The 21,435-nt window shown below is 61.1% G+C and overlaps 4 protein-coding genes across 6 annotated transcripts; 3 read left to right on the forward strand and 1 right to left on the reverse strand.

Annotated features, from left to right (window-relative positions):
* The first annotated feature begins 75 nt into the window (after nucleotides 1–75).
* On the forward strand, nucleotides 76–5,392 carry TBX10 (T-box transcription factor 10). Its single transcript, XM_024574522.2, has 8 exons — nucleotides 76–139; nucleotides 1,728–1,977; nucleotides 2,069–2,170; nucleotides 2,585–2,756; nucleotides 3,869–4,024; nucleotides 4,314–4,381; nucleotides 4,583–4,681; nucleotides 5,086–5,392. The coding sequence occupies exons 1-8, from the start codon at nucleotides 76–78 to the stop codon at nucleotides 5,390–5,392; spliced, it is 1,218 nt and encodes a 405-aa protein (XP_024430290.2).
* Nucleotides 5,393–6,601: 1,209 nt separating this feature from the next.
* On the forward strand, nucleotides 6,602–8,761 carry NUDT8 (nudix hydrolase 8). Its single transcript, XM_024574521.4, has 4 exons — nucleotides 6,602–6,955; nucleotides 7,579–7,711; nucleotides 8,285–8,362; nucleotides 8,452–8,761. Exons 1-4 carry the CDS (start codon nucleotides 6,612–6,614, stop codon nucleotides 8,680–8,682), a joined length of 786 nt encoding a protein of 261 aa, XP_024430289.3. The 5' UTR covers nucleotides 6,602–6,611; the 3' UTR covers nucleotides 8,683–8,761.
* Nucleotides 8,762–8,894: 133 nt separating this feature from the next.
* On the forward strand, nucleotides 8,895–18,663 carry LOC112317294 (double C2-like domain-containing protein gamma). 3 transcript variants are annotated; one of them, XM_053924528.1, is made up of 12 exons: nucleotides 8,895–9,815; nucleotides 10,678–11,066; nucleotides 11,227–11,306; nucleotides 11,375–11,446; nucleotides 11,651–11,760; nucleotides 11,841–11,976; nucleotides 12,108–12,158; nucleotides 13,593–13,750; nucleotides 13,859–13,940; nucleotides 14,116–14,212; nucleotides 17,534–17,725; nucleotides 18,572–18,663. In XM_053924528.1, the coding sequence occupies exons 2-12, from the start codon at nucleotides 10,817–10,819 to the stop codon at nucleotides 18,661–18,663; spliced, it is 1,320 nt and encodes a 439-aa protein (XP_053780503.1). In that variant the 5' UTR covers nucleotides 8,895–9,815; nucleotides 10,678–10,816. The 3 variants fall into 3 exon arrangements, with proteins under 3 accessions (XP_053780503.1, XP_053780502.1, XP_024430155.2); XM_053924527.1 differs by having other exon boundaries at nucleotides 8,895–11,066; XM_024574387.3 differs by lacking the exons at nucleotides 17,534–17,725; nucleotides 18,572–18,663 and adding an exon at nucleotides 14,290–14,614 and having other exon boundaries at nucleotides 8,895–11,066.
* On the reverse strand, nucleotides 14,944–20,173 carry NDUFV1 (NADH:ubiquinone oxidoreductase core subunit V1). The gene is made up of 10 exons (XM_053924526.2): nucleotides 20,009–20,173; nucleotides 18,897–18,979; nucleotides 18,653–18,823; nucleotides 17,790–17,973; nucleotides 16,804–16,993; nucleotides 16,200–16,412; nucleotides 15,849–16,015; nucleotides 15,495–15,576; nucleotides 15,203–15,348; nucleotides 14,944–15,100 (listed from the first exon to the last, which is right to left on the reverse strand). Exons 1-10 carry the CDS (start codon nucleotides 20,078–20,080, stop codon nucleotides 15,014–15,016), a joined length of 1,395 nt encoding a protein of 464 aa, XP_053780501.1. The 5' UTR covers nucleotides 20,081–20,173; the 3' UTR covers nucleotides 14,944–15,013.
* Between the last annotated feature and the right edge of the window lie 1,262 nt (nucleotides 20,174–21,435).

The following is a 21,435-nucleotide window of genomic DNA, read 5'->3' on the forward strand; positions in this document are numbered from 1 at the left end:
CCACTGGGAGGTACAGACCTGATGTACCCCATCTCTCTCAGAGGGTCCATTTCCACCCACCCGCAGAGCCCAGAAATGCCAGGGGCTTTAGCGAGGTACCTCTTCTCCAGTGTGGCCCTGGGCCCCACACTCTCCCCAGGTACCTACTCAGCGCGGGCTCTGGCCAGGCCAGCTCCTTAGACACCCCCTCCCCCCCGAACTGTCCATCCGTCCGACTGTCTGACACTGAAGTTCCACGTCTGCCCAGGCCTGCGGCTCCTCCTGGGGCTGCCTGAACCTAACCATCTGTTTTTCAGGGGGGGTTTCTACTTAAAAGATTTTAATTGTGTAAAATATACACAACATAAAAATGACCATTGTAACCATTTTTAAGTGCCCAGCTCGCTGGCATTAAGCACATTCACTGCCGCCACCATCCGCCTCCAGAATATTCTTGCAAAACTGAAACTCTGTTCCCATTCAACACCCCTCCCCTCCCCCAGCCCCCGGCTCCCACGGGCCTACTTTCCGTCTCTAAGACTCTGACCCCCGGGGGGACCTCCTAAAAGTGGAATCATAGTATTTGTCCTTTCGTGACTGGCACATCTCCCCCAGCACACTGTCCTCCGGGCTCATCCATGCTGCAGCAGGTGTTAGAATGTCCTTTTTAAGGCTGAATGAGAATGAATAATGTGTCCAGGTGGGTCGCATTTTGGACGGCCACGTGGGCTGCTCCCCCCGCTGCCTGCGGCCGCTACATCCACAGAGGGACGGGCAGATGTCTGTTCAGGCCGCTGCTCCCAATTCTTTTGGGTCTCTACTTAGAAGTAAAGTTGTTGGGTCATATGATAATTCTAAGCTTAATTTTAAAAAAGGGTTCGACATATTTATTTGTAGGGAGCGGGAGGGGGAGGGAGAAAGAAGGGGAGAAACAGCGATGTGTGCAACAAACGTTGATCGGTTGCCTTTTGTATGCGCCCCGGCGGGGCGACCAAGCCAGCGACCTCCACTTTGTGGGGTGATGCCCAACCAACTGAGCCGTGCCAATCCGGGTGGGACTTTTTTCTCTCTTTTTTTTGAACCAGAAGGGTGGAGGGTAGCAAAGCTCTTGGCCAAGCCTTGTTTCAGGATTGCAAATCAAAAGGCGGGATCCTGAGAAAAACTGAGGCGGCCCAAGCAGAAAGCTGGCTTTGGGAGGCAGGACTTGGGCCGGTTTTCAAAGTCACAGAAGGACAAGAGCAATTCGTGGAAATTTGGGGGGTCTCCTCTCAGCTCAGCTCTCCTTAAGCAGGACCAGGCAGTGGGGTCTCCACAGAGCTGAGAAAGACCCCCCACTCAACCACCACGATCCCACATCTGTGTCTGTAATACGGGTCATTTATGAAAGGCCTACTGTGTGCCAGGCCCTGGGTGTGTCCTCACAAATCCTCCCACCATCCCTTGAGATGGACGTGGGAACGAAGGCCCAGGGAGGTGCAAGGCCCCAGGGGCGCCGGGTGGGGGTGGGGCTCACGGATTCCCCGGGGAGCCAGACAGGCCTGGTCTCGGCCTCCAGGGGCAATGAGTAAGCATTTACTGCAGGAGGTGACGCCAAGTCACGTTAACTGTGGGAACACACAGACCCCGCATTCTAGGAGCGCTTCCTGGAGAAAGAGGCACCCAGGTGCAGCCTGAAGGATGAGGGCTGGTGGGGTGGAGTGGGGGTGGGGAGGTGAGCAGGGGCCCATGGTTCTGTCCTCTCTCCCCAGCCTTCCTCTCTGCTGGCCTTGGGGTACTGGTACCCTCGGAGACCTGCGCCCTGCCCATGACTAGCTCCAGCTGGGAGTCCCGGCTGGTTTCTCCGTTCCCATCGGGCCCTTCCCCTGGCTCTGCAGGGGCCCAAGCCATGGGCCCCAAGAACCCGCATGTGTCCAGTGTGACGGTGCAGCTGGAGATGAAGGCTCTGTGGGAGGAATTCAACCAGCTGGGCACAGAGATGATTGTCACCAAGGCAGGCAGGTATGAGCAGCAGGTGGGGGTGTGTGTGCGTGGCTGGGGCAGGGGGCTCAGCTGGAGCCAAATTCAGACCGCTGGCACCTGCCTCCCGCAGGAGGATGTTCCCCACCTTCCAGGTGAAGATCCTGGGCATGGACTCGCTGGCGGACTACGCCCTGCTCATGGACTTCGTGCCCCTGGATGACAAGCGATACAGGTCTGGGGCCACCCAGGGACGTAGCTCACACCTCAGGTGCTGAGATGGGAAAGCCGACCCCTAGTGGCAGTCCAGGGAGTCAGGGGCTAGTCCGAGCCGCCTCCGGGAGGCCTATCCTGGGGCGACAGTAGGGAGCCTGGTGGCAGAGAGAGCCCAGCCCCAGGCGACCGACAGACTGAAGTGGGCAGTGGGACAGCCTGATCAGGCAGAGTGGCTAGCCAGGGCACCAGGTGGAGCCACAGGGCCAGGCAGCAGTCTCAGAGCCTCGGAGACCTGGGTTCCCAGTGTGCGAGGCGGGGATGGTGTGCGGGCGGTAGTGGAGACACTAACAACCCCTTTGCCCGCCAGTCTTGGCTCCAGGCATGGGCAGCAGGGGCAGCAGACGGGGCCCCTCACTGCCACTCTGTCCCCCAGGTATGCCTTCCACAGCTCGGCCTGGCTGGTGGCAGGCAAGGCGGACCCGGCTACACCGGGCCGGGTGCACTTCCACCCCGACTCGCCGGCCAAGGGGGCGCAGTGGATGCGCCAGATTGTGTCCTTCGACAAGCTCAAGCTGACCAACAACCTGCTGGACGACAACGGCCACGTGAGGCCCAGGGTGCCGGCAGAGGGGCTGGGGCTGGTCAGGGGACCCTGAGGACTGGTTGTGATGGAGCCGGGCACCGGGGCAGGCCAGGCCTTTGGTGCCAATGGCCTTGCTACCCAGCATCCACACCCCTGCTGGTGGTCAAAGCTGGGGAGCCGAGCTCACCCAGACTGGGGCTGGGCAGCAGAGGGGACTGTCCAGGCAGGTGGGGAAGTGGGCTGGGAGAGTGGGAATGTTTCAGCAAACATTATCTTTCTCTTGGGCAATGTCTACGGACCACCCGCCACGAACCAGGCCCAGTTTAGGTGCCAGACCACAGGACCGCAAAAACTCCAGAAGGCACTGGACGCAGTGTCTCAGGTGGTGATAAGTGCTAGGAGAAAAAGGAGCCAGGGAGGGGGCTGGGACAGAGGCGGCTGTGGCTGCCAGGGGCCCAGGCAGCTGCAGAGGAGTTATTTGGGACAGTGGAGGGAGGCTGTGCACCTAGAAGGGGAGCTGTCGCAGGTGGGGAAACAGCATGTGCAAGGGCCCTGAGGCTAAGGAAATGTTGGGAGCACGGGGGAACTGCAAGGGGGCTCCCGTGTAGCTGCATTGGAGTGAGGAGGGGAAGGGGGCGGGGAGAGGTCCTGGGGCAGCTGGGCTCATCCGCAGGGCCAGTGGCTGCAGAGAGGTTCTGGCTTTTACTGTGTGTGTGTTGGCGGGGGGCAGGGGGGCAGCCACAGGGCGGTGTTGAGGAAGGGCTGACATGCTGTGGCTCACTGGGGGTGCTGTGTGGAGAACGGACAGTGGGGCCAGTGGCAGCAGGGAGACCAGCCAGGAGGCAGCTGAGGAAGCCCAGGTGAAAGGCGATAGAGGCCAGCTGGGGGAGAGGTGGTCGGATATGGGAGAGCTCTGAAGGCAAAGTGGGCAGCCGGGACATGGGTGTGGGAACAGGTAAAGCAGCAAGGACGCTCAAACCCAAGGGGCCTTGACACAGAGCCTACGCCACCAGCCCAAGAAAGGGAGGCAGCAGGCCCAGGGCACCCTCTCTGCCCTGGGAGGAGGGCTTCAGCCTCGGAGAGAGCTTGCCGCTGTCCCCCACCCCGGCACAGCCCCTCCCGCATCCCCCACAGATCATTCTCAGTTCCATGCACCGCTACCAGCCCCGCTTCCACGTGGTCTTTGTGGACCCACGCAAAGACAGCGAGCGCTACGCTCAGGAGAACTTCAAGTCCTTCATCTTCACGGAGACCCAGTTCACGGCCGTGACAGCGTATCAGAACCACCGGGTGGGTTGGGCCGCAGCTTGTGGCCACCTGCCAGCCCGTTTCATAGGGATGGAGACTGAGGCTCGAGGCTCTTAGCCCCCATATGCACGTGGACCCCAGCCCTTCTCCCCTTCCCTGGGAAGCAGTGAGCATGTGCCCAGCCATTCCCTTCCCTTCACACCCACAGTGATTCTGGGTCCCAGCACCTCCTGACGAGGGGGTCCAGGGAGGTGGGGATGGCTGAGTCTGGGGCCCCGCACTCTTCCCCCCAGATCAGGGTTGACCCGTAACTTCACTCTCCCCTCTGCAGATAACCCAGCTGAAAATCGCCAGCAACCCTTTTGCCAAGGGCTTTAGAGAGAGTGACCCAGACTCCTGGTACTGCCTGACCCCTGCCGGTTGTGCCCTGCTTCCCTGACCCAGCCCCTCACCCCATCCCCAGGCATCTCCTAAGGCCTTGGCTCCTGACCCTTGTTTGAGGGTCACACCCATTGACTGGTCCTGGGGTCTCACTGGTTGACCCTGAACCAGACCTTTGGCCTGGGTTCCTCACCTTGACTCCCTGCCCCCCACCTTCAGGATGGCACCTTCACGGCCCCTGCTTGGTGCCACAGCCCGGAGTCGCGGTAGCCTCAGTTGCTCTCTGCTGAAGGGTACCACAGAGCAGGAGAAAGGTTCGTCCCCAGACCCACAGACACAGTGGGACCAGAGCCTACATGGTGGGTGAGCAGCAAGGGGACAGGGCCACAGGACTCCAGCATGCTCAGCAAGCCCATTGGGCACCTGTGTGGACAGAGAGGGGGAAGCGGAGATTTATGAGACAATTGGGGGCCCAAGGCAGAGAGAACAGGGTGCTGACAGCAGGGGTGGAGAGTGTCAGGTGGGCCTCCTGGAGGAGGTGGTTCCCAAGCTGGGTCTTGGAGGACTGGGAAGGGTTTGAATAGAAGGAGAAAGTGGGAAAGAAATTCCAGGCAGAGGGAAGAGCAAGAACAAAGGCTGAGAGCTGGGCAACTTGGGATGGGAGGAACAGAGAAGCGGGCAGGGCAGGCGTGGGTTCGAGGGGAGCTCTGGGGTTCACTCAGACCATTTCCTCCCTCTGACCCCAACAAAGCTCCAGCTTCCACCTCCAGGGCCCCTGCCCGGCTCCACCATCAGCTGCTGGCCACCACGGAGAGGCTGCTGGCCCCTGCCACCTATCGGGCTCTCACCTGTCAGGACCTGTATCCCAGAGCCTCAAGTCCTCTTGGAATCCCAAGGGCCCGACCAGCACCATACCCTCTCCCCAATATCCAGGCTGACAGGGCTCAGGGGGGCCTGCACCTCCAAGCTGGGCTGGGTCTCCTGTCCCCCACTGCTGTGTGCCTGGGATCTCGCCAGGACCCTCAGTGATGGTGGGTGCCCAGTAGACAGAGTCCTCTTACCCTGGACCGCACTCCCTCCAGCCTCACCTCTGCAGAGACACTGTCCCCTCCCAAGGAGAGCAGTGAAGATGGAAGCCCAGAGAGAGAGGTTACCTTCCCAGAATCACAGCAAGGCTGGGACAGTGCCAGGCTTGGAACCAGACCTCCTACACCCTAGCCTATCCCCTTCTGCCTTGGGGGTGACTCCTCCAAACCCTGCTTTCCCTCTTCCTTACCCCCAACATTAAACTGTTTGGCATGGGTGGTTAGAGAACTTCCGTCTTCAGGGATCTGGGTGGAGGGCCTCAGGAATGCCCGACCCGAGTCTGAGCTGCAGACATCCCAAAGCTCTCCAGTGCCACTGGCATCCCTGGGAGCACAGAGTGACGGCAAGGGTGCTGACACCAGTCCAGTAGCGGAGGCCTGGGTGGGAGGCTGGGGGTGTGTGCCCTGATGCGGACGGACAGTGCAGCTCAGAGAGGTGCTTGCTCAAAGTCAAAGCAAAGTATGGCGGTACCTGCCATTCCACATTTAGGTGCTGTGCGTGAGGTGGGAGTCGTGTGGTCCTCGAGGGGCCAGGGTGTGGCTGAGGGTTACAAAACCACCATAGGAAATGACCACAGGGGCCAAGGTTGGTTGAGGGGATAAATTTGAGAATCTGATCAAGACTCCAGACAGGGCAGCTTCTAGGGAGCGACATTTAAACCAAGACCTAAAGGGGTAGAAAGTGCAGGGGAGAGGCGTCAGGAGGAGGCGAGACAGATTTGGCCAAAAGCCAGACTGGAGTGGGTCCCTAGCAGCAGGAGAGCGAGCGCGCGCCACCTCGCGGAAGCAGGAGGACACACCCCAGCTGCCCCTGACGTGCTGGGCCTCCTAGGGGCGCCCCATGAACCCCCTAAACGCCAAGCCCGCCCATGTTCGAGCACTCCCTGGGAGGTCCTTGGAGAAGAACTGACACACAACGGCGCCAAGGGCGGGAGCCCAGCGGGGGCTCAACAGCAAGACAACCCGAACCGAGCTGCTCCAGGAAGGGTGGAGGACACACGATCCTTCCTAGCCTCGGCTTTGGCCCAAATCCGCCCTTCGCTGGCCAACCCGGTCACCTTTCCACGCCCCTTCCGGCCCCGCCCACCGTTTTCCCGTCGCGAGCCCCGCCTCTTCACCGAGACCCCGCCCGTCACGCAGGCCCCGCCCCCTAAGGCGCCGCAATGGCGGCTTCGGAGCCCGGAGAAGGGGCGGGGCAGAGCGTTCCGGTCGACTCCCCCAGCCCGCATCAGGTTCCTGGCCTTTTGAACGCTTCCCTGCCCCTTTCCTTCGTCCGCCCGGCGCCCTTAGGTCGCGGCAGCGCCCGGCCGGACATGCTGCCTGACTGCCTGTCCGCGGAGGGCGAGCAGCGCTGTCGGCGGCTGCTGACCAAGGCCACGGCCCGGCTCCGCGCGCGGCCCGCGGCGGCCGCAGTGCTCGTGCCGCTGTGCTCCGTGCGCGGGGTCCCGGCGCTGCTCTACACCTTGCGGTCCAGCCGCTTGGCCGGGAGGCACAAGGGGGACGTCAGGTACACCACCGGGAAAGTCCTCTTCCTTCTAGAACGAGGCCGCCGAACCTCGGAGACCGCTGGGACCGTGGGCGAGGCACTTAGCCTCTCTGAGCCCCGGTTTCCGCCTCTGTAGAATGGGTCTGCAGGCCGAGGAGGGATCAGCGACCCGCGTTCCTCTTCCTGGAGCCTGGGATGGCTCCCTCGAATCGCGTCCTCATCACCTCAGGCCGGCGACTCCTGTCTCTGAGCTGTGTCCCCCTCTAAAAAGGCATGACCCCGCGCCCTCTAGGCCACTAAGGGGAGATTCTGGTCCCAGAGCCTTGGAAGCGCTCTGGGTGGGGCTTTGCGGCTTCCCGCCCTGGCCCCGCCTTCGGCGGGAATTGGGGACACCCAAGGGTCAATGTCAGCGCCACTAGGGCTACCATAGACAATTTGCGTCTCTGAGCTCCAGAGCCTCTCTCCCCTTACCACCTTGCTCAGGGAGGCAAACCGGGCCTGGAGAGGTCTTGTGGCTTGCCAGAGGACTCACTGCAAACTAGGGGCAGCAGCTTAGATGGGGCACTGGCCCTCTGCCACAGCTGCCATCCCCACCCTTCCACCGCCCCAACAGCCCAAGGACCAGGATGCCTGTGCCTGTTTAGTTTCCCAGGCGGCAAGTGTGACCCCACTGACCAGGATGTGGTATACACAGCCCTGAGGGAGACCCAGGAGGAGCTGGGCCTGGCTGTGCCTGAGGACCATGTATGGGGCATCCTGCACCCAATATATGACCAGGTGAGTCCACCAGGCCCTGAGGCCACGGCCAGCCCGTACCCCATTCACCTACTCTGCCTGCCCTGGGCTAGGAGCTGGGACCCCAGGGACAAAGAGCGTGGTCATAGACATTAGCAGGTGTAGAATGCAGCGGAGCACCGACACCTGCCTGGTGGTCGTCTTCCGTCCCCCCCACAGCCTGTCTGGGAGGGGCCAGTGGTATTTCTGTCCTCTCTTCGGGGGTATACTAGAGCTCAGGTCATGGGCTGGAAGTGCCTCTGGAGTGGACCAGATCTGCTCAGTTTGGTGGATGAGAGGTGGCCTCACGGGGCGGGAAGGAGCTGAATGACAAGTGGCAGATTTTAGGGGAGTAAAAGTAAGGCAAGGTTGTTCCAAGTGGAGGGAACAGTCCGCAATGGCCCAAGGCCTGAGTGCAAAACCCGAGTCAGCGTGGCTGGAGGGGGCCCGGGGACAGGGTTCACTTGGACCTGGCTTTGGATGACAAGGGTGGGGCCTTCCTCTCAGCCTCTCCTCCCCAGTCCCACAGCCCTGCCAAGGCCATGCCTCCCCTGACCACCTGCCTTGCTGCTCCAGGCAAAGAACACTGTGGTGCCGGTGCTTGCCGGTGTGGGCCCTCTAGATCCCCAGAGCCTCAAGCCCAACCCCGAGGAGGTGAGTTGGGGCAGGGATCCTGGGGGACCGGGTTGTCCCAATGCAGCGGCCAGTGCTCTCTTCATGCTCTCACTGCCTCGTGCTCACAGGTGGAGGACGTGTTTGCACTGCCCCTGGCCCACCTGCTGCAGGTACAGAACCAAGGCTATACCCACTTCTGCCGGGGTGGCCACTTCAGCTACACAATGCCTGTCTTCCTCCACGGGCCATACCGTGTCTGGGGGATGACTGCTGTCATCACTGAGTTCACCCTGCAGCTGCTGGCCCCTGGTGCCTACCAGCCCCGCCTATATTTCCCTGGATTTCAGCCCAGGGGCTGAAGACCTGGCGCTGAGCAGCCCCCGCCTCCGCCCTGCAGGGTCAGGCCCACTCCAGGACTGAATAAAGAGCTTTACCAACGTTGTGGCAACAGCATCTGTTGCAAGAGCAACCTGACCTTGGGTGGATCCCACGGGACAGCTGTTCTCCTGGCTGGGGTGCCTCTGCCCAAGCACACTGTCACCCACAGCAGTTGGCACTTACTGAGTGCTGGGTGCCGGGTACCATTGGTCTTGCTGCACCCTCACCGCAGCCTGGGGGGGCAGCCAGCATGGTCCCTGGCAGGTGAGACTGGGGCTCAGAGAGGATAGACGCCTTGCCCGAGGTCACCCCATGCTGGGATTCGAACCAGGCCCTCTCTGAGTAGAGCCCAGGCTCTGAGCCATGCACTGTCCCCTCCCCCACACGCCAGGCTGCAGGAGTCCCCCGGGGAGCCCTGCACATTCCTGAGCACCCGCCGTGCGCCAGTGCTGTGCAGGCAGTTGCTGTCCTGGCCCCTGGGGAGTTGGGGACTCAGTGTAGGGGACACTTCAGACTAGGTCACACAGATAATGTGATTGTACATTAATCACATACAAATATTAGTGGAACTATATAATAATTACATGGACCAGGGTGCTGTGAAAGAGTTGAGAGTGTGGGTGTTTGGACCTTGACGTGCGGACTGGGCAGTGTTGGCCAGGACAAGCGGCAGAGACCTCCACTTGCTAGCTGGCTTTGCCTGAAGAGGAATGGTGGTCATAAACTCCAGAGGTACACTAGCTTCAGGTGTGGCTGGATCCTTTCTCTGCCTATGCTTTCCACTGTGTCGGCCTCACTCCCAGGAGCAGCCTCCAGTCCACAGGGATGAGAGATGAGGTGAGGGCAACAGCTCCAGCAGCGCACCACCGTGCCATCAACAGAAAGCAGAGCTCTGTCTCAGCCAGCCGAGCCCAAACCGCTCTGTACTGGCCTGCCTGGGGTCACGGCCCTTCCCTGAGCCTGTCACGTGGCCTGCTGGGTTTGGAAGCTGTGGGTTGGCAGGGTGCGGTGCAAGAGCCTGGGGAGGAGGGTAACCCTCCTGGACTGAGAATAGGGAGGGGGCGGCCTCCAAAGGACCACTGGGAAGAGGAAAGGCGGAGCAGCTAAAAGCCAGGTAAGGTCCCCTTCAGAGAGTGACTTGAAACCAAAGGTGAGCAGGAGCCAGGTCAAGGGGCAGGGCGGGAAGGTCGGGGCAGTCGGGGCAGGAGGAGCAACACATGTGCAAAGCTTGGGGTGTTCAAGGAAGCCACGAAGAGCAATGTGGACATGGGGGACCCTGTGAGTTGCTGGGGTACACGCCTCGGGGATGGGTTAGGGTTTCAGTCCGAGTCTGTGAAAGGGGAGAGAGGTGTTGGCGTGACCTGGTCCATGTTTTAAAAAGCTTGAACTGCTAGGGGACCAGACTGCAGATGCCCTGTTCCTGAGGTGGCCCCCTCCTTCCCAGGCAGCCCCCTCCACACCTCCCAAGTGCCCCCCACCCCTCTGCCTTCCCACACACTTCCCCTCTCAGCTGCCTCTTCGTCCCACACACCCCTCCCGTTGCCCCTCACACCCCTCGTGTCACCTCTGGGCATCCAGCCTCCTCACCTCGGAGCAGGTCCCATGATGGTGGTAAAAATAACTGGCAGCATGAGAATGGGGGAGGGGTGTGAGGAGGGAGGCTGAGGCACCCGCTCCCACACTGAATAAGGGACCCTTGGTGTTGAGAGCAGGGAGGTGCCCTCTCCTGAGCCCTGAAGGTGGGCGCTGAGCTCCGCCCCTCCCTCTCCCCCATGGGGATACTGGGAGGGCCCTGGGTCATAGAGATGAGTCATCTCAGTCAGGCGCACACCCAGCACCAGCAGTGAACCAGGCTAGGTGGTGGAGCCCTCAGAGAGGTGAGTAGCTCAGCTGGCACTGCCAGCACACAGGGTCCCCCACCAGGGTGGAGGCCCCCACTTGTGTTCCACCTGCCCAACCCTGCCCTCTATCCTCAGGTTCCAGCTGCTGCCCAGGACCCCCCCCCCCCCCGCCCCGCACCCTCAGTGATGCCTCTTTACCGTGTCTGGTTGGCCCAGTGTGGGCCCCTCCTATCCAATCCAAGGGGGCTCGTTTGAGCCCCCACTCTGAGACCCCATGGCGGGCACCGAGGCAGCGAGTGGGAGGCAGCCACAGCGGGTGAGCATGCAGGAGCACATGGCCATTGACGTGAACCCAGGACCCATCCGGCCCATCCGCCTCATCTCGGACTACTTCCCTCACTTCTACCCTTTTGCCGAGCCTGCCCTGCGCACCCCAGACCCGCACCCTACAGTGACCCCTGCTGTCCGCTCTGCACCGCAACTGCGGCCCAACCCAGAGCCAGAGGGAGACTCAGACGACAGCAGTGAGTGGGGCAGGGGATGAGGGGCACCCTGGGCCCAGCCCAGCCAGGGTGGGGTCTGAGGCAGCCCAGCCATCTGACCTGTGAGGGGCAGGGCAGGAGGCACGGGGCCAAGGAGAGGGGTTTCAGGTAGGAACTGACCTTGCGTGCCACCTGCCCCCAGCTGCCCTGGGCACCCTGGAGTTCACGCTTCTTTTTGATGCGGACAGCAGTGCCCTGCACTGCACGGCGCACTGTGCCAAGGTAAGTGTGGAGCTGGGGTCCCTGGGCCTGGGCCACAGGCCTGCCCCACATCCATTGTCTCTTCCCAGGGCCTCAGGCCACCAGCCTCAGGCTCCGTGGACACCTATGTCAAAGCCAATCTGCTGCCGGGGGCCAGCAAGGTGAGGGCAAGCCCCAGGCCCCTACCCCTTGGCCTCACCCCCAGATGGCAGCACCCCCTGTCCACCCTGATCCTTCCCCACGGGGCCTGGGCTTCAGGCCCGGAGCTCCTCATTGTTGGATGTACAGCTGAGGAGTCTGTTGGGGAGATGGGGGGCGGGGCCCTGGAGCCTGAGGAGACCCCGACCACCCTGCCTGGCCCTCAGGCCAGCCAGCTGCGGACACGAACGGTTCGAGGCACAAGGGGACCTGTCTGGGAAGAGACACTCACTTATCACGGCTTCACCTGCCAGGATGCTGGGCGCAAGACCCTGCGGTGAGGATTGGACCTGGGCCAGGAGGGAGCAGGGTGGAGTGGGGGCTCCCCTGTCCAGGTCTGACTTGGGGGGCCCCCAGGCTGTGTGTGTGCGAGGACCCTCGGCTGCGGCGACGCAGGCAAGTGCGTCCCCTGGGGGAGCTGCGGGTGCCCCTGAGGAAGCTGGTGCCCAACCGAGCCAGGAGCTTCAGCGTGTGTCTGGAGAAGCGGAGGCTGGTGAGTGGGGACGGCACCTGAATGCGGCTTCGGGGGCCAGCAACCTGGTGATGGTGGAGCTGGAGAGGGGAGGGCAGGGAGGGGACTGGGACAGTGTCCAGCCACAGTGACCAGGCTCTCTGCTCTTTCAGACCAAGAGGCCCAAGAGCCTGGACACATCCCGTGGCATGTCCCTGTATGAGGTACGTAGGACAGTGGAACAGAGCAGGGATGTGGCAGGGACAGGCCTGGGGTACCCAGGCCAGAGTGCGTCAGGCAGGGGCCGAGGTGGACTTGGAGAAACTGAAGCCGTCTCTCTCGTGTTCTATGAGCGCTGGGAGCCCTGGGGAGCAGCCAGGCCAGAGGAGGCATGGGGCACTGGGGGACAGCAAAGCCCTCAGGGACAGCAGCTGAAATTGGTGGGATTTGTCTGTGGCCAGAGGAGCTGGGAAGGCAGGAGAAAACGGACAGAGTGGGGTTCTCTGACTGCCAGGTTGACCTCTGGGACGGTGTGGGTGCCACTCTTGGGGCTGGTGGGCCCTTGTCAGGAGGCAGTGACAGTGAGTGCAGGGGCCCACCAGAGACCAAAGACAGGCCAGAACCCCTCTGGCCTGGGAGGGGCCGGATACTGCACAGTTGAGGCAGAACCATCCGGTCCCCCTCGACTGAAGGGCCAGGTGCTGCTGCCCTGCCACCTAGTGGAGCCACAAGTTACTGCAGCTGCGCACTCCACAAGGCCAGGAAAGTCCCACGGAGATGGGGCGGGAACCTAGTGTCACCCGCATCCTGTCCCAGACCCCACACACTGCAGCGCTTGGGTGCATGGTGGGTGCTCACGGAACACTCCCGCCCTGAGAACTGAATGTTAGCACAGTGGTTTGGCTCTCTGCACATCAAACCCTATGTTAGGTATGGGAGAAATGCGTTCTTCCTCCCAGCCTCCCTGAGTGCCTCTGGACACGCCCGGGGCCAGGGGAGGCAAAGGACATTCAGCGTCTGGCCCTCAGGGTGGTGGGAGGAGAAGAGGATGGGGGTTTTATTTATTTTAGATTTATTTTTAGAGAGAGAGGAAGGAAGGGACAGAAACATCAACGGTGTGGTTGCCTCTCACACGCCCCCTATTGGGGGCCAGGCCCACAACCCGCAACACCAGGGAATCGACCTGGTGACCTATCGGTTTGTGGGAGGATGCTGAACCCAGTGAACCATACCCGTCAGGGCCAGGGTGGGTCTTGTAGCTGAAAAGACTTGTATGTCTTCTCAGGGAGGCTTCTGTGACATGGGGCTCACCCTGCCGGAGGGTGGCGGTGGGCACTTAGTGGGAGGCCACCTGGGAAGCTCCAGGCATGTCCCATGAGGAAGTGCACGAACTGAGCAGTCACATGGCCTGAACAAGCCCCTCCACTCTTAGGCCCGGGAGGGTACACCGCTGCTGTTAGGTTCCCTGCCAGGCTGCCTGTCAGTGACTGTTTCTGGAGACTGATCACGGGGTTAAATCCCAGCCCGGGCCTCCCCCCCGCCCCCCCGCCCCCGCCCGCCCGATGCCTCTGCAGCCAGTCTGAGTTCTCACGTCCTGGATGACCCTGGTGGGCAAGTGGGCTTTGGGCCACACGGGTCTGACGCAGGCCGCTCTGCAGGAGGCGGCGGAGGCAGAGGCGGCCGGGGAGGAGCGGGGCCGCATCCTACTGTCGCTGTGCTATAGCTCTCAGCGGGGTGGCCTGCTGGTGGGGGTGCTGCGCTGCGCCCACCTCGCCCCCATGGATGCCAATGGCTACTCGGACCCCTTCGTCCGCCTGTGAGTGTGAGACAGGGGTGGACAGGTGGGTGCGGGGGTTCCTCAGAGACCCTCTGGGGCTCCCCTCTCCAGAGCCGCACCTAACCTGACTCTGTCCTCCCCAATCAGTTTCCTGCATCCTAACGTGGGAAAGAAATCTAAATATAAGACCAGTGTTCGGAAGAAGACCCTGAACCCCGAGTTTAATGAGGTAGGCCAGGACTGGGCCCAGGCAGTTCCAGCTGCTCTGTGGTGGGGGAGGGCAGCGCCCTGCTTGGGTCGGAAACCGCAGGTCCCAGCTGACACGTCCCTCACCATCCTGAGCCTGTTTCTGAAGTGGCGAACAGCCCGGGCTGCCTCCTTGCTCTCTGTCTCCGTCCCTGCAGGAGTTCTTGTACGAAGGCCCGAGGGAGGAGCTGGCGCAGAAGACACTGCTGGTGTCCGTGTGGGACTATGACCTGGGCGTGGCCGACGACTTCATTGGTGAGTGGGACAGCAGGGAAGCTGGGTGGTGGGCCAGAGGGCTCCCACCCAGCTCCTGACCCCTACTGCCAACCCAGGTGGGGTGCAGCTGAGTGGCCGGGCCAGTGGGGAGTGCCAGCGGCACTGGAGGGAGTGTCTGGGCCGCAGTGACCGCCGGCTGGAGCTGTGGCACCCGCTGGACGGGGCAGCCCTCCAGCTCAGCGACTAGCCGGGGCACCTGGCCCAGCCCTGCTCACCACTCCTCCCCCAAACTGACCGGATGTCTCCCCAGAGTTGGGAGGACCTGGGGCTGCCTCACTCACCATGCCCAGCACCTAGTCAAATTGTTTCCCGTCTTCTCCCCTTTCAAATTTGCCCCCCACCAAAGCAGGAAGCAAGAATAAACCTCTCCTCTGAACCAGACTAGGTGAAGCCTGTTCTTTCCCTGCCTGTCACCTCACAGGGCAGACTGGCCCTGCCCGCCTCGTCCTCACCCCCAGCACACCTAGGTTTTCACCCCAGGCCACACCTTCCCCTCTTCCCCATCCCTGCTTCCTGCACTGACGGCTGGGTGTTCAGGGTGGTCTCGGACAGAGTCACTGACCCACAGGAGGCCAGGGTCTGGGTTCACAAGATGACCCTGAGCTGACCTATCCTTTCCTAGCCTCCCCCACCTGGGAAACCAGGCTCCGTGAGTAACGGGCCTCGGGTGGCAGGGTGCAAAGTGAGGCCACAGAGAAGCTGCAACGGGACAGTGGGCAGCACTCGCTTTATTGTCCGACCGTCTTCTAGACGGAGAGAGGCCAGCCCAGGGCAGCAGGCTCAGGAGGCAGCTTGCCTGGCCTGGTGCTGCTGGGCAAACCGCTGCATCCGGTCTTCCAGCTCCGGCCGGAAGTGGCGGATCAGGCCCTGAAAGGGGGTGAGGGCACTGTGTGAACTGGGGTCTAAAAGCCCCCGCCACCCTGGGTTTCCAGCAACCCCTCCCTCAAGCCACAGGGGGGCAGCGAGTACCTGCACGGGCCAGGCGGCCCCATCGCCCAGGGCACAGATGGTGTGGCCCTCTATCTGCTTGCTGATCTCCCACAGGGAGTCGATCTCGGCCGGCCGGGCGTCCCCCCGCACAAAGCGGGCCATCACCTTGTTCATCCAGTCCACACCTGCGGCCACAGCAGCAAGGAACTAAGAGAAGCCCCAGCAGGCTGGGAGGCAGTATCTGTTTATTCAGGGTCCAGAGCCCACCCCACCTTTGACCTATGCCCCACCCAGGTGCAGGAGGAGCCACAGAGAAAGCCCGGGTGCTCACCCTCGCGGCAGGGGGTGCACTGGCCACAGCTCTCGTGCTTGTAGAACTCAATGAGGCGGGCGATGGCTTTCACAACGTCTGTCTGGAGTGACCAGGGACAGTGAGCAGGCATACGAGGCCTGAGCCTCAGCCCCTAGAAGCAGCCCCTTCCGGTTCCAACAACATTCTGGCCGCTCCCTCGTCCTCCCTGGGGCATCCTGCCCCAGAGCAGCCCTGCTCCCCTCCTCTCCCACCTGTAGCCAGGCTGTGGGGTCTGGGACCCAAGAGCTGGCAAGAGTTCTCAGAGCAGCCCAGGAGGGGTGCTAAGCAGGCTGGCATGGGCAGGAATGGATGGGGAGCACAAGCCACCCTTACCGAGCGGTCCATGACGATCACCGCGGCTGTGCCCAGGCCGGTTTGCGCCTGCACCAGCGCATCGAAGTCCATCAACACCGTTTCACACACCGACTTGGGGATCAGTGGGGTGGACGAGCCTCCAGGGATGACAGCAAGGAGGTTGTCCCAGCCACCCGTGACACCCCCTAGGGTCACAGTCAGTCACCGAAAGGATGTATGGTCAGGTCCAGGGCTGGCACAGCTGCCTAGTCCTGAGCCCAGGACCTGTGCACCCCTCCCCCCGGCTCCCCAGCCTGAGACCCTTCCAGCCCCAGCTCTCTTCATGGACACACTGCCCTGCCCCCCACCCCCCAGGGCCCCAGGCCTCACCAGCATGCTTTTCGATCAGCTCCTTGAGGGGCACAGACATCTCCTCCTCCACAGTGCATGGATGGTTGACGTGGCCAGAGATGTTGAACAGTTTGGTGCCCGAGTTGCGCTCACGGCCAAAACTGGCAAACCAGGCACCCCCACGGCGGCAGATGGTGGGGGACACGGCCACTGTCTCCACATTGGCCACAGTTGTGGGGCAGCCGAACACTCCTGTGGGGAAATGAGACAAGAGACCGGTAGCTGCCAGGGTGAGGACAAATTGGGACAGGTTTCCTGGTGATGGGTCTGTCCTAGGGTCCTGCTCCCATAGCAGAGCCCCTCTCTACCCCTCCACTGTTGTCATTCCCACTGGAGCCCAGCTCCACCAGCGCTCTGCTCCCAGAGGGTTGGTGGGGACTTGGGTCTCTTACATGGGAGCTGAAGCAAGATGAGGCAGGCGGCACCCGCAGGGCCTCTATATCATTACCGCCCTGCTCTCTGGGCCTGGCCCCCAGGGTAGAGGGAACTCAGAAATTCCCTAAGACAGACCAGCAGGGACTTGAAGCCAGGTTCCAGGCTGCACAGGACACAGGACGAGGCCCAGGACTGGGCCGGGTCTTACCCACGTCTGCGGGGAAGGGCGGCTTCAGGCGGGGCTTGCCCTGCTTGCCCTCGATGGACTCGATGAGCGCTGTCTCCTCCCCGCAGATGTAGGCCCCAGCCCCGCGCACCACGAACACATCGAAATCGTAGCCGGAGCCGCAAGCGTTCTTGCCGATCAGACCCGCTTCATAGGCCTCTCGGATGGCCACCTGTGGGACGGGTGTGAGGGCACGGTCCCCAAGAGCCTGGCAACACTGTGTGTGTGGGGTGGGGGTGGGGGGTGTGAGACCTGGGAGCCCATCACCAGATCTGGGGCAAAAGCCCCCTGGGGACACGAGTGGAGGATGCTCTGGGAGGGCGCGGACACCTGTGCGCGCGCCCTAGCGGTGATAATACTCACAAATTCTCCAACTGTATCTATTTTTAAAAGAAAGATTTTAGGATAATGAAAATTTCGCACATAGTCTCTCTAGGTAGTGGGTCTGTGGGAGATTTTTCTATTTTGTGTGTGTGGCTTCCTATCTTCCTGGTAAGTACTGCTTCTGCAACGGAAGGCAAGACCCTAGAGGCAGAAATAGTAACTCTCGCACATGATGCTAGCACGTGCCGGGCACTGTTCCAGGTGCCACTCCTGTGTCCCTCGTCGTTGTGTAGGAGCCGAACAGAAAGATGTGACTTGGCCCTGGACCAGTCACCACAGGCATCACCACACTAAGAACGACCGAAATGACCCCGTGACCCTTCTGCAGGAAACATTGCCTCACACGAGTTCCCCAGCCCACCCGCAACCTGGGAGTCATGGAGCCCTGAAGGCCTCCCAAATGGAGGCTCTGGAGCATATGGAAGGGCCCAGAGGAGGAGGCTTTGCGGGCCATGTCCCATTCACGACACACGCAGGAGTGACCGCTACTCTCCCAGCTTGACCCACACAGCTGTGCCAGGTAAGCGGGCGTGTGAGTGCACACTGAGCGTGGCCTCCTGTGTGGACACCCCGCCCGGGCCCACCTGCAGGTTGGAGGCCTCATTGTAGAATTCCCCGCGGATGTAGATGTAGGCCGCACGGGCACCCATGGCCCGGCCCCCCACGAGGCAGCCTTCCACGAGCTTGTGGGGGTCGTGGCGCATGATCTCCCGGTCCTTGCAGGTGCCCGGCTCCCCCTCATCTGCGTTCACCACTAGATACTTGGGCCTGTGGGGGCCAACAGGCCGGTCAGGCTACAGGGACCCAGGGGATGGTCTCCTACCCCCACACTACCCAGGGAAGCCTCAACAATATCCCCTTGGACAGCTTTCCCTCCCTGCCCAGCCACCATGTTTCCGAGGGCTCTGCCTGCTCACCACCAATGACAAGGAGCTCACTGTCTGCTCTGCCTCTGGGTGGCTAGGGCCACAGGAAAGGTCTTTGTCCTGCTCCACCCAAATGTCTCTCCTTGTGCTTTCCCAAGAGCCCAAATTCTGCTCTCGGTCAGAGAGCCTTCCTGACCGTTATCATCTGCTTTCTATGTGCAGACCAGTGAGCAAGCAAAATCTATACAAACGTTATCTCTTTATCCCTATAGAGTATAACATCCATTTACAGAAAAGAACACTGAGGTTCAAAAAGGCCAAGAGACTGCCCAAAGCTAAGTAACTAGAAGGCAGAGCTAGGAACTGATCAGTCAAGTCTGCCTGGGTCAGACGCTTGTGCTGACTCTCCTGCTCCTCAAGTCTCCTCTGAGGAACGCCAGAGAAAACTGAGTCCCACCTACTTAAGCTCTAGTAACATTTTCCCACTTGATTCTCTCCAGGAAACAACCCAAAGCCCTGGGTAAGCCACAGCCCCCCGCAAGGTTTCGCCTGCAACCCCAAACCTGCCTCCCTGAACACACCTGCCATCTGAGGGCTTATTCATGAAGCTCCACTTGAGTCCGGTGGGGAAGCCAGCACCTCCTCGGCCCCGCAAGCCTGATGTCTTGATCTCACCCAGGATCCAGTCAGGCCCCTTCAGCAGGATCTCCTTTGTCTTGTACCAGTCACCTCGACTCTGGGCCCCTTTCAGCCTGGACAGAGTAGGGACAGCAGTGAAGGGGAGGCCCTGCCCAGCGACCCACCAGGCTAAGGGCACCATCTCACCTCCAGTCATGGCGGCCATACAGGTTGGTGAAGATCCGGTCTTCATCCTTCAGCGAGCCAAATGAGGTTTTCTTGGGCGCTGTCTGGGGACAAAGAGGGTCAGAAGGTCCAGCTGAGCTCTGGGGTCCTGAGGGGCCAAGCCGGAAGCTATAGATTCTTGGGTCTCCCTGATTAGAGGGGGCTGGGCTGGGGAGAGGGTAGGGGCCTAAGCCTTAGAACCCTTTGTAACTTCATAGCTACCACCACCACTTAGTAAGCACTTCCTGTTCAGCAGGCGCTAGGCTAAGACTTTTACATCCAAAACCCCAATTCATCCTCATAACCTTGGGAGGGGAATGATTTTACAGAGGAGGAAACTGAGGCTCAGAGCAAAAGGACCTTATGTGAGGGCATACAGCCAAAAGCAGCAAATGGAATTTGAGCTCAGGTCTATCCATGGCCAAAGCCCACACCTGGACCACAGCACCACACTACCTCACTGAGCCCAGTGTGATGGTGCGTCCATTTCCTTGTCTGGCTGGCCTACTGGACCAAAACTTGGTTATATCGCTAACTCTGCTGGAGGCAAAATGCGTTTACTGATGGAAAAGAAATGCCTCACTAGGGCTGGATGATGGAAGGAGACCCACTTGGGATAAGACTGATAAGGAGAGGGGTCTGGAATTGTACGTAACCCAGAGGTGAGCATCCCAGCTGAGGGCTAAGGGCAAATGGCTACCAGACTCCCTAAAAACCACTAGAGAGGCAGAGGGCTGAACGGGGAATCGGGCGGTGCACATCCCTCTCCAAAACTGTTTTCTGCATCTGCAAAATGGAGCAACGACACATTCACTCCCTCCAAGGCTGTGGCAAGGAAGGAATGAGACACGAAAGCTTCACCACCTGCAAAACTTCCCTCTATGGTAAGCCAGAAGTGCGGGTAGGGGGCAGTCAGCCTTCTGTTGGGACCCATTCCCCTTCTACACCCATGGCGGAGGAGCAACCTTCCCGCCGGAATGGGGAGACGAGGAGGATTCTCCAGGAGGCACTACAGCCCCAAGGGCCAGCGCGCGCAGACACGGCAGCGAGACCCGCCCGCGAGCATCCCCGGCCGGAGCCAGGCCGGACCTCACCGTGTCGCCGCTGAAACGCACAGACACTCGCGCGGGGAGCGACCCGCCCAGCAGCCGCCGTGCCGCCAGCATCGCGGGGGCCAGCCCAGTCACCTCCCGCTGTCACCTTCACGGCTCTGGAGGCCGAGAAACCGGCGCGACTAGGACGCTAGGCGGCGCACAGGAATCACGTCACGCGCCCCAGCGCCGGCGGCGCGCCCAAGCATCTCTGCGCCTCTCCCACCCCGCCCTCAGCCCCGCCTCCTCAGGGGAGGGCCGAGAGGCCGGATGTGGCCTCTCTGTCGCTGGGGCTGCTGGGAGATGTAGTCCTATCGGCCCGAGACCCTCCGTCGTCCCGCCGCCAGGCGGGCGAGCCCTTGCTCCCCGGGACGGTCGTTTGCCCACTCCTTTACTCGCCCGCTTGGCTTCCTCGCGTTCCAGCCAGGCTTCCTGACCCAGCCTTTCAAACCTCAAGTAACAAACCTCGCGCGTCGCCTCTTGCCGGGTTCTGGTGTTTTCTACTTTCTACAGGTTCAAGATTTAGTGTGCACCTGCTGTATGCACAAGTGTACGCGGGGAGGAGGAGAAATCTGGCCGGCTACAGCCCACCTCGTGACAACATTGCCACTATTCTGTCCCAGTCCAAGCCCTCCTAGACTGTGATTCTCCCCCCCGCCCCCCCACACACCCCTGGTGCTCAGGAAAGGATAGGCTAATTAGCAGCAGAGAGCTAGGGCAGCTCCGGAGGTGGGCAGGTGGGGACGGCGGAAGTCTTCCCAGAGGTGTGTCTCGAGTTCTAGGTTGAGTGAGGTTGGAGATGGGCAGTGGGTGGCGCATCCTCCTGCCGGCACTGCTAAGCTCTCCGAAGCATTCCCTTTTCAGTCTGCGTCCGCGGAGTCGGGCACTTGGGGCTCCTGCTCGCAATCCCGCGTGGGCTGCTGCTACCTTCCCAATGGGAACCTGGCCTGGAGTTTAAGGACTTCTGCTCCTCCCTGCAGAGTCATCCGGCCCAGGTGAGGTCACGCCCCTCCCCCCTCTTGGGGCTTTAGGGCCTTTGTGTGGCTGCCACACGGTGCTCCCCTGACCCGAAGGGGTCCTTTGTCCCCTGCCTTCTGGTGAAGTCTTGGAAGCCTGGTTAACTCTTGTCTTCTTCAGCCTGGTTAACTCTTGTCTGGAACCCTTTGGCTCTGAGACCTGCCCTGGTCCCAAGATAAGCGTCCTTTCTGGTTTCTTCCCAGCTTCACTGTTCTCCACTCCTGTGATCTGTTGAGGGCTAGGCAAGAGAGCTATGCAATTTATAGGCATTGCTAAGCAGAAAACCTCTTGAAGGTCACCAGAATAGATAGGGGAGAGAAACAACATTGTCGGCCAAAGTAAGGGTAAACAATACATGATTTTGCAGAGGGCTTATTCTGAGTTACAGCCAATTAGTTAGAGGGCCATAAAAC

The sequence above is a fragment of the Desmodus rotundus genome, chromosome 5 (genome assembly GCF_022682495.2).
Source record: "Desmodus rotundus isolate HL8 chromosome 5, HLdesRot8A.1, whole genome shotgun sequence".
Lineage (NCBI taxonomy): Eukaryota > Metazoa > Chordata > Mammalia > Chiroptera > Phyllostomidae > Desmodus > Desmodus rotundus.

What these genes read in the sequence shown, in the direction of transcription:
- TBX10 (XM_024574522.2), top strand. Translation starts at nt 76, where the DNA reads ATGCCAGGGGCTTTAGCGAGGTACCTCTTCTCCAGTGTGGCCCTGGGC. An exon ending in ATTGTCACCAAGGCAGGCAG is followed by an intron (nt 1,978 to 2,068) that starts GTATGAGCAGCA and finishes TGCCTCCCGCAG; the next exon opens with GAGGATGTTCCCCACCTTCC. An exon ending in TGCTGGACGACAACGGCCAC is followed by an intron (nt 2,757 to 3,868) that starts GTGAGGCCCAGG and finishes CATCCCCCACAG; the next exon opens with ATCATTCTCAGTTCCATGCA.
- NUDT8 (XM_024574521.4), top strand. Translation starts at nt 6,612, where the DNA reads ATGGCGGCTTCGGAGCCCGGAGAAGGGGCGGGGCAGAGCGTTCCGGTC. An exon ending in AGGCACAAGGGGGACGTCAG is followed by an intron (nt 6,956 to 7,578) that starts GTACACCACCGG and finishes GTGCCTGTTTAG; the next exon opens with TTTCCCAGGCGGCAAGTGTG. An exon ending in TGCACCCAATATATGACCAG is followed by an intron (nt 7,712 to 8,284) that starts GTGAGTCCACCA and finishes TTGCTGCTCCAG; the next exon opens with GCAAAGAACACTGTGGTGCC.
- LOC112317294 (XM_053924527.1), top strand. Translation starts at nt 10,817, where the DNA reads ATGGCGGGCACCGAGGCAGCGAGTGGGAGGCAGCCACAGCGGGTGAGC. An exon ending in TGAACCCCGAGTTTAATGAG is followed by an intron (nt 13,941 to 14,115) that starts GTAGGCCAGGAC and finishes CCGTCCCTGCAG; the next exon opens with GAGTTCTTGTACGAAGGCCC. An exon ending in CGTGGCCGACGACTTCATTG is followed by an intron (nt 14,213 to 17,533) that starts GTGAGTGGGACA and finishes ACCCTTCTGCAG; the next exon opens with GAAACATTGCCTCACACGAG.
- NDUFV1 (XM_053924526.2), bottom strand. Translation starts at nt 20,080, where the DNA reads ATGCTGGCGGCACGGCGGCTGCTGGGCGGGTCGCTCCCCGCGCGAGTG. An exon ending in ATGAGGCCTCCAACCTGCAG is followed by an intron (nt 16,994 to 17,789) that starts GTGGGCCCGGGC and finishes CCCGTCCCACAG; the next exon opens with GTGGCCATCCGAGAGGCCTA. An exon ending in GCCCTTCCCCGCAGACGTGG is followed by an intron (nt 16,413 to 16,803) that starts GTAAGACCCGGC and finishes ATTTCCCCACAG; the next exon opens with GAGTGTTCGGCTGCCCCACA.